General features: G+C 34.3%; 1 protein-coding gene across 1 annotated transcript; it reads right to left on the bottom strand.

The window, feature by feature from the left end:
• Positions 1–9,294: 9,294 nt before the first annotated feature.
• On the bottom strand, positions 9,295–10,610 carry marveld1 (MARVEL domain containing 1). The gene has a single exon (NM_001202417.1). It carries the CDS (start codon positions 10,419–10,421, stop codon positions 9,933–9,935), a length of 489 nt encoding a protein of 162 aa, NP_001189346.1. The 5' UTR covers positions 10,422–10,610; the 3' UTR covers positions 9,295–9,932.
• Positions 10,611–10,816: the final 206 nt, after the last annotated feature.

Here is a 10,816-nt window from a genome sequence, read left to right as displayed (position 1 = left end):
AAAAAACACAGAAAATAAGAAAAATCCAAGTAAATAAACATTAAATAAAAAATAAAAAATAAAATGAATAAAAAAATGCAATAACTAAACAAAAGAAAAACAACACAAAGCAAACAAACAAAAATTAAATAGAAACAAATGCCAAAAGAAAAAAAACAAATACACAAGAAAAAACAAACAAAAACTAACCAAAAGCAACAAACAATAAGCTAAATAAAATAAATTTGTAAAATACAAACAAACCCCAGCAAACTCAAAAAGCAACACCCCCCCCAAAAAAAAATTATAAAAATAAATAAATAAAGTACAGAAATCTACCATTAAATTAAAGACGTTAAATTACAGAAATTTACCATGAAATAACAGATGTTAAATTACATAAATTTACCGTAAAATAACAGATGTTAAATTACTAAAATTTACCATAAAATTACAAACATTAAATTACAGAAATTTACCGTAAAATTACAGATGTTAAATTACAGAAATTAACCAGTAATTTAAATTTAAGGAAATTTCTGTAATTTAATGTGTCATTTTACGTAAATTTCTGTAATTTACGGTCCAATATTTTATGGGGGTTTTTCCGGCTTCCTAGCTGCCGGAAAAAAAAATGTAAAGTTCTGGATTTTTTTTACAGTGTAATATAATTGTGGTTCTCAAAAGATGAAATAAGATAAAATTGTATAAAACATATTTTTCTATTTATTTTGACAAACAATGCAGTAAGATATTGTAGAAGAATGCACTGAGCTAATAATTTTCTCTGAGCGGATCTAAAATCAACTCATCCATTTTAATCAAAAGCCGTTTTCTCACCTAATAAAAACATCTGAGCTACAAACGATGCAACTCTCCAAAGCTGTGACGTCAAAATCAGCAGTTAATAAGAAGCCACACTTATGTGCTATTCAAAATGAATCATGCAACATCCACTACAACTCGATCAAATATTTCTGCTTCCAATCCATAATTTTCTAACAAGTGGTTAAGCATATTTCTTTGTTATTTTTTTTCAACTTAGTCTGTCCATGCCCTGTTTAACAGTGTGTCTTTCTCCGATGTGAAGCGCGTCACACAGGAATGCGTGTCTCAGCAGTCTGAAGAGCATGTGGTTAACAGTCCACATGTGCAGGCCTGCTCTCATTGAAGCTCTGCTGACTTATCTTGAAAAAACAAGACCCACATGCAGCGATTACAGAAAAAACACTCATTTAATCACAACAGCTTCAAAACATTAGAAAGAGACCTGGATGATGTTTGAATGAGAACACGAGTCTCCATGCAGCTTTATTTGACAGTTAGGCTGCCTATAAAGCCATTTTTGTCACATTTCTGGCCTACATGCAATAACGTGTAACATGGTTTTCATCATTTAACGACATCCATGTGTTTGTGTCAATACTTTTGAACCGAAGCGCTTCCTCTGAAGGCTTTTACCCCACTTGAAGATCCAGAGGGAATTCATACTGCTTCCTGAGGTTTCCACAGATCCTCATCTGACTGTAATAACGAGAGCTGTGTAATTTCTGATAAATGACCATTTGTTGAGGTCACATCTGGCCATATATGAGTCACTATGCACTCACATATTTATTTGGAATCACAACTAGTTGTTAGTGAATGTTATACAAATGCATCCATGCGTTTTCAATCTTTCTAAAGGTTTCCTAGCTATGACTCATTCCATTAGAGACTTTCTGTTCAAACACTCAAAAAATTACTTTTGTTGCTTGTTCAAACTTTCACTAAATGAGGTGAAACAAAAACAAATAAACGAGAAAAATAAAAAACAGACAACATGAGAAAAATCCAAGTGAATAAGCTCAAAAATAAAATTAAACAAACCAAAATTACAACAACAACTAAACAAAAGAAAGAAAAGCAACACAAACCAAACAAACAAAAATTAAATAGTAACAAACACCAAAAGAAAAAACAAATACACAAGAAAAAAAAATAACCAAAAGCAACAAATAAAAAAATCTAAATAATTTTTTTTAAAAATCCAAAGACACAGCAAAATCAAAATGCAACCAAAAATAAATAAATATATAATTAAAATTATTCAAAAAAAATATCACTTTTTTTTTTTTTTTTTTTTTTACACAGATGGGGTGCTGGAAAAAAGTAAAGTAACGGGTGTTAAATAAAAAAAAAATTACTGTAAAGTAACACATTAACTTGCAGAAATTTACCATGAAATTACAGATGTCAAATTACAGAAATTTACCATAAAATATTGGATTTTAAATTACAGAAATTTACCATGAAAATTACAGACGTTAAATTACATAAATTAACCGTGAAATAACAGATGTTAAATTACAGAAATTAACCAGTAATTTAAATTTAAGAACATTTCTGTAAATCAATATCTGTTTTACAGTAAATTTCTGTAATTTAACGCTTATTATTTTATATATTGTATGCACAATTCCTAAAGTTTTTTGGGGACAACTTAATTGTTTGATGTTCAATTACTAGCAAAAGAATAATAACAAAAGAAAAATATAGAGTGGGCGAAGCAGTGGCGCAGTAGGTAGTGCTGTCGCCTCACAGCAAGAAGGTCGCTGGGTCACTGGTTCAAGCCTCAGCTCAGCTGGCGTTTGTGTGTGGAGTTTGCATGTTCTCCCTGCGTTCGCGTGGGTTTCCTCCGGGTGCTCCGGTTTCCCCCACAGTCCAAAGACATGCGGTACAGGTGAATTGGGTAGGCTAAATTTTCCGTAGTGTATGAGTGTGTGTGTGAATCTGTGTGTGGATGTTTCCCAGAGATGGGTTGTGGCTGGAAGGGCATCCGCTGCGTAAAAACTTGCTGGATAAGTTGGCGGTTCATTTCGCGGTGGTGACCCCGGATTAATAAAGTTTAGCAAAACGCGATTAGAAAGTTTAACGCAAAAAAAAAGTTTAGCTGACGCGATTAACGCAGTTGTGTCTGAAAATCGCACTATGAGTTACTATACTATACTTCGTAGGAATGAGCTAGTTGAGTGATTTCTGCCCGTTTGATCGACAGAGACAACATAACTAAAGTGAGCGGACATCAGCAGCGTGAGTGGCATAGCTCATAAAGTGCATGGAAACATATTTTGACACGATCAATCATGAACCCGGTTCGAATCCAGCGTCTGATGAACTCATTCTTCTTTTTTCCCCGTTACATATCAGATTTTGCCTACTCGTCATCACGAGGAAAACAAGTAGGAATCATTAATAAGTGTGTTTTATGTTAAGCGCGTTTGAACATATTGTTTGCACATTTATTGAATAGAAATATTTCCGATTCACGTAGCCTGTGCAAATTAATCTTCAGATGGCACCTTTATAGCAATGTGCGTGCAGTTGATCACGCCGATTACATGGGAAGACTGGCAATCGCTGCAGGTTGCTTTAATGTTTGACTGGTCAACTGCATGGTATGGAAACCTTATATACCTGATGATCCCGTTCCATACAGCTGCCATTGCACAGCTCAAAGATACTTTGTAGAGTGCAATTTAACATAATTGCCTCTAGGAGTCGCCAATGGAAATAAAACAAACACACACAAGAAATGTACGTACGCCAGACATGAAATTGGTGTGGACCATCGCACACTCACGTTCATTTCATCGTTAGTAAATCCAAACGTGAGCGTGAAACCTGGCGTATGTAAAGTTTTTGTGTGTACACAGCATTGATACATGAGGCCCCTGGTGTTTAACTGCATTGCTTAAATGCACTCCTGCATTGGGCTCACACATATACTCTGCACTCTGACTACTGCAACAATGTTGATAAATCATGGTGGGCGTTTCTCTCTGTCTCGCTTGAACGCAGACGACTAATCACAACAGACTGGGTCATTGGTCAATCAGCGCAGATTTGCATCGTGCTATGGAGGAGTTTGGGAGCAAATAAATTGCTGAAGAAATCATATGGGAGCTGTTGGGATAATTAGGTGAAAATTAATGCATATCATAAAAAACGAAAGTGTTTTTGAAGTGAAAAGGAGACTGTTGTTGGAGACCCTTTAAAACCAAAATATGGCATTTTATAATGCATAATACGGCTCCTTTTGATCAATTTGTGTTGGGACAACATGAAGTAATTGTGTGGAATCCAGAATTTTTTAAAGTGTATTGTTTGGCTTGCTCTCTACCACATTTACCCTGTTGCTAAAATGATGACATAACATGCTATAGTTCAAATACTTTTTTCCATTGACTATCTGATGTACATTTCATACAAAACCTGCATCGTGTTCGTGTTATCTAAAATTTAACTAAAATGAAGGGAAAACAGATCCAATCGTGTAGCAATAGATGACGTACACTGTAAAAAATACTGGGTTCACACACTCAAGTTGAAGGAAGGAATTAGGTTAACTTATTAGCTTTTACAAATGTAATTAGGTTAAACATGAAACAGTTAAGTCACAAATTATGTTGTTTTAACTCATTTTAAATAGACAGTTTGAACAAACAAAATATTTTGTGTGTGAAGACAACAGTAGCAGCAGAAAAGCACAAGGTGACAATTTTGTCAGATAAGAACAGGAAACCAATTGCAGAATCACAACAATTGCTAGTGTCCTGATATAATGAGTCTTGATTTCATTTTGGTTACATTTGAATGGTAGGACAATGAAAAATCCTCCCTAAAAATAAGTATCCATTCTGCCTTGTTTTAACAGTTAAAGGTAACCCCTTATGCCAATTTTTACAAGATTGTCTCTGTATTGTCTCTAGAGTGTGCATGTGACGTTTCAGCTAAAAAAAAAAAAAAAGCACAATGTTTTATAGCTCTTTCAAACTTTTAGGTATTGATCCTAATTGTGCCGTTTTAGTGACTGTCACTTTAAATTCAAATTGTGCTCTTTTCAAAAGAGGGCGGAGCTACAAATGCCCATGTGTCAGCATAGTGGCAAATTCAAAAACAAAACTAACATTCTATGCTAATGAGGGAGAAATGCTCACTTATGGGTGGTGCTTTTCTGCTTTCTGCAGACTGTTTCTGTTTTTGTAAAGTTTGATTATTTAAAAAAATAACTACAGTTGAACTATTAAACCCCCTGAAGTATCACCCCCCATTTATTTTTTACCACAATTTCTGTTTAACGTAGAGAAGATTTTTTCAACATTTCAACATAATAGTTTCAATAACTCCTTTCTAACAGCATTTTATCTTTGCCATGATGACAGTAAATAATATTTTACACTATATATTTTTCAAGACCCTTCTATACAGCTTAAAGTGACATTTTTTAAGGCTTGACTAGGTTAAATTAGGTTAACTAAAGGCAGGTTAGGGTACTTAGGCAAGTTATTGTATAACAACGGTTTGTTCTGTAGACTATTGAAAAAAATATATAGCTAATAATATTGACCTTAAAATGTTTTTTTTTTTTTTAAACTGCTTTTATTCTAGCTGAAATAAAACAAACAAGACTTTCTGCAGAACAAAAGAAAAAATATTACATACTATGAAAATTTCCCTGCTCAGTTAAACATCATTTGAAAAAAAGGGCTAATTCTTATGAATTCAACTGTATATTTTTACCATTAGAGGCTGCTTATGTTTACAGACGGTTGCCGCACAACTACATTTAAATCTCTTATAAAAATGATCGCTTGAGAATTTACAGGTCTTTTTAAATCTCATTCCTGCTTGATATCATTTTCCCCAGAAAAATCCTCAAATTTTCACCATCAATCTGATGAAGCATTCTAGAGAAAAAAATCAGTCATTTTTGCCTATATTAATAAATCTGTCAGCGGGCTTTGTGGTATACCACCAGTGGATATGACTGTGATTGTTTTTTTTTTTTTTTTTTAATGAAACAAAATTCCAATGTGTTCGAAGAAGGTTTAAAGCAACACAAAGTGAACACTATGGTTAATCTTAAAATATTAGTATGCTGTTTACAGCATAAAAAGTCATATATTGATTCATGTGGCGTCCACTTGGAGTAGTATTTGAAGCATGCATTTTCTTTAATAAAAATGTTGTTTTGTGCTCATCTAAAGCCATTTATTAATATGATCTCACAAGGGTGTAAAAGATGGAATATCCCTCTAAGAGCTATATTTTTGCATTCCGCTGTGCTGCAATTTTGTTTTCACATGCACTAGATTCTTGTACAGAAATGTCAACTAATTTTAGAGAAATGTGCTCTAGAATGTAATAACATTCACATGCTAGAATATGCAGCCTTTACACTGCAAGTCAAAAGTCTGAAATAGTTTGACTAGAATGACATAATAAAACATTTGACTAATCAATGTAAGAGACAAAGAGAAAAACACAGTGGGAGAGACAGGAAGCTCCTCACAACAGGAAGTGTCTGTTAAGTTCAACAGCTTGTGTAAATACTGCTCCTCCAGCATAGGGAAAAGTATGTGTCTTTTTCCAGAGAGTGTGCATTATAGTGCATATATTGTAGTCTGTAGTGATATAAGAAGCTGCTACAACCACAGAACTGGCATTTAGAGTTCGAAAAGAAGTGAAGAAAAATAAGTGGTGTTTAAGAAAAACACAACTTTCTTCAGTATTTATTTATTATTATTTTTTATTTATTGAGGAAAGGTCATGTTTTCTTTTAAATTACTATCTTTTTTACTTCTTCAGATGGTTTGAAATATGGTGAAGGATGGTTTTGGCATTTGCTGTGTGAAAAAAAAACACTAAAAAAAGAAAGGCCAATTATGGAAAATATTTTTGAAACTGTTCATTTATTTATTTTATTTATTAATTTTTGAAATGTCAACTTTGAAACTTTGATTTATTTTTTATTGTTTTTGAATAAAACTTGTTTAGAAAATATACATTTCATATAGGGTTGGGTGATTAATCGAAAAATAATTGAAATTCCAGGTCAATTTTTTCAAATACATTTCCTAGTTCTTTTTTTGGCTATGTATGATTTAATTTCAGTTGTTCAACGCTGATGTTCAATACATAATCATAGATAGTAGATAGTGTGCGTTTCCATCAATTATTTTAAAATGAAGTATTCAAAAACCTCTCACTTGTAAAATGTGAACATATTTACTGTACAAAACCTTTCAGTAAACTATGAGGGCAAAAAATAAAAGAAATAAAATAATCGTAATCGAGTTAAAATGTTCAACTAATCGAGATTTTGCCTAGCCCTGTTTTCATATAAGATTTAAATGGTATGTATGTGCATTTTCTCATAACAATAAAAAAAGCTTCTATCACTTGTTTTTAAATAACAATTTAATACTTCATTTATAGATTTCACTTAACATTCTTCTAAGTGTGGTCTTTAAAAAGAAACCAAACTTAAGTCTGCGCTCCAAAGCAATCAAGATTTAACAGTTTAATTCAATGCAAACATGCAAAGCAATCATTCATATTAACAGGCACTTCTCAAACATATACATCTATGTTGTATGTTGCGTTAACCATGGTACTTTCCTTCACATTTCTTCCCTTTTCACTATTTATAATCATAAAAGAACTGCATTTAGCGGAAATATCCCCAACTTATGATTTCTCATGAGCAATGACGTAGCATTCTGACAATCTGAAAGACAATCAGACACAATTTGTGGTTTAATCTCACATTGTATTCCACCTAAAAGTCCTGACTGTATAAAAAGCGATCACAAGCAGCTGTCATAACATCTCAGTTCTTCACAAATGGTCCATGAACAACACCATAGTACATCAAATTGTGGTCTGGCCAGCGTGTATAGCGCCTCTCTCCCAAAATATACTTCATTTGAACAGCATACAAAACACAAATGCAACTGAAGGTGCTTAACTTCTCTTATTTATTAGCAGTTTGCCACATATTACACTCCGACTCTCTGAGTTAAACAGTTCTTCTCTTTGAAAGTGAATCACGTATAGATATTTGACACATTTAGTGAGATTCACTGTTTAAAGACGCCGACATAAAGAGAGCTTCATGTCATATCTAAAGTTTATACTGCAAATTCAGAATATCAGTTTCATCAAGCAACTTTCTTGAAGATGTCAGTTACACAACACACACACAAATAATTAAAATGACTATATATGAGCAATTCCAGCGTTATGGATGTGACATTTGCAGTAAAAACTTAAAACATAAATTCACAGAGAAACATTATATTGAAACATCTGTTTAAATTTTACAAAGCAACTAACCAGAGAGTTATGGGATCAGAGGAATATCAATCTGTAAACATATATTTTAGAAGGAGGAAATTAAACATGCTACAAACATACTTTGTTGAAATTCCGTGAATTAAACTGCACAGCCCAAAAGTAACAATGCTAATCAATAGGGGTGTAACAGATCACAACCCAAAGTTCACAACGCACGTGACTCACGGATTAATAACATTTTTGAACTTGTACTGTAGGCTAATCCAACATTTATAACAATTGCAGAGAGATCACGTCCCGCCTCATTCAAATCATGTATATGAAAGCATTTTGGCTTCCCTGTAAAATGATATAATGATAAAACATTAAAGCGTCTTAGTTGTTCCCCTGTTTTCTATAAAGCCAAACTGGAAATTGAGGGTGACATTATTAGCACGAACACACTAGACGTGGTTTGTTCAGTTAAAACTGCTTATTTCGCTGGATTTGAACATTTGGGATAATGCAAGTGCATAAGTCAGCTAAACATGAATACCGTTTGGATATTTTAATGAAAAAATGTTCAGTCCAGGCTCATTGTAAAATAAATTAATAATGGAAAAACTTCTGGTGGCACCTACCTAAATGCTTTCTTAGGTTATTAAAGGTATTTTCTGTCACTGTTTGTTTAGCCTGCATTAATGCATTCAGTTTAAGCTAAACAATTAAACTTTCAATTCAAACCCGTTCAACACGAATGATAAATGATTATGATTTGCATAAGTTTATTAATCAATCGAAACACTGCATTCATCTGCGTTTAAACGAGAGAGATTCAGTTTTTACACTTATTCAGTTTGTTACAAACAATTAAATAACACAGAAGTACTGGGAGAACAGTTTATAGTTTAGATATAAACCCTGATGTTTATGGAAAATATAAAAAAATCACTGTTTAATGGAACTTAATGCTGGTGAATGTTGCAGCAGTTACATCGTGTAACCAATAGGTGGTGACAAACAACCAATAAAGTTATGTCACGGAATAGGTTTTCAAAAATGATCTACCTATAATGAAACTACGTTTTATGTGCGAATTGTTAAATCATTATTTGAAATATGATATGTTGTACAAGATGTTAGATTTCTATATTTAGCATTATTAGCAACAGTAGCAAAGATCATTTTTCATATTTAATATTTTCCTTTTTTTCAGCTGGTACAGTCCTGATTTGTATTAAAATGACAGCTTCTAAGTTATGTTAGAAATAATAGTTCAGTATGAATGGAAAGCAATTGACATTTGTCCCCTCCCTTTTTTGTTATTACAAAAAATGATCTGTGACTCAAAAACTGTGGCGTGATCCATACAATGAGATTTATGATCCGTTACTCCACTAATAACAATACAAAAATTATTGATTTTATTTTGTGTGACGTGTTTGCATGTATGAAGAAAAAGATTCATTGTGGATGAGATATCTCTCTGTTATGGATGTGACAGACTTTGGTCAAATATTAAATACAATTCATCAAATATAATCGTTTAAAAACATTAACAGAGACATTTTTAAGTATTTTTACAGTACCGTAAAGTACAAGCATACACAAAAAACGTAGAAAGACATTTGCATGGAATTGCTGATATATAGAGCTCCAGAAACATATAAACAAGTGTAAAATAGACTTTTCCGAGTGACTGCAATACAAAAGCTCTATAAATTACTGTATAAAATGCAAAACAAACAAACAAACCTGAAAGACAAGAGGATCTGACCCTTTTGCTTTAATTATAAAGTCCCCAAAAAAGCTCGCCGGAAGGACTCAAAGCAGCATGTCCTGAGGCTGGATTTTCACACAACCGTCCGCTCGCCTCGACACTTCCTACAGCTGCAGTAGATGCCAGAAAGCAGATAAACGGCAGCGGTGAGACAAGCGAACACAGAAGCGGTGAGGTAGACCTTGTACAAGCAGTGATGTTTGTAGACGTCCAGATTGCAGTACGAGTTCTTTTGGGTTTTGTAGATCATGATCCCGATGGTGGACAGGTACAGCAGAGTTGCGACAACGTCATGGATGAGGTTGCTTAATAGCCAGCGTTCTCCTCCAACGATGGGAACGAGATCTTGTTTATCCAGAAGCGTGAGGATGAAGATGGCTAACGTGAGAAGCCAGAAAAGCACGGCCACGAACAGCACAAAGTGAATGGAGCCTTCATACTTGTTGGCTGCGATGGTGACCCAAAGCCCGGCTCCCAGCAGGATCTGGAGGACCCGTACAATCCCGACGAAACTCTTGAGGAATTGCAGGAAACTTCTCTTCTCCTGTGGCTGAGTGGGCATCTCCTCCTTTTTTTGTGGTGATTGTAGAGATCTGCTCCTGGTGCTCAGGGCTGATGGGGACTGCTTGGCATAAACAGAGAAGAAAATGGGTTGAAACCGGTTTGTAGGAGTTTTGAGGAAGATAGTCCTGTAGATGCACACAGAGTGAATCTTCGGCTCAGCTCCTGGGTTTTGAAATGACTTGCGTCTGCTGGTCTCTTCCGTTTCCTGTGGCCGCTGTAGAGTTGTGTTGTGTTTCCCTCCCCCCCTCTTTCAAAAGCCGAGAGCAGGAGGAGAAACTGAAGAGAAGGCAGGACTTGAAACACTAAGCCCTTTCTTCTCCTCCTCCTCCTCTTCCTTGTCGTCCATCACTTTCTGGAGTCAGCTAGTGAGAAAATTCCTGTGTGTGTGTGTTT

This window comes from Danio rerio, chromosome 13, assembly GCF_052040795.2.
Source record: "Danio rerio strain M-AB ecotype USA chromosome 13, GRCz13ab, whole genome shotgun sequence".
NCBI lineage: Eukaryota > Metazoa > Chordata > Actinopteri > Cypriniformes > Danionidae > Danio > Danio rerio.
This window is presented reverse-complemented; position numbering and strand designations above follow the sequence as displayed.

Excerpts from the sequence above, each read along its gene's own strand:
- marveld1 (NM_001202417.1), bottom strand. The coding sequence starts at position 10,421 with ATGCCCACTCAGCCACAGGAGAAGAGAAGTTTCCTGCAATTCCTCAAG.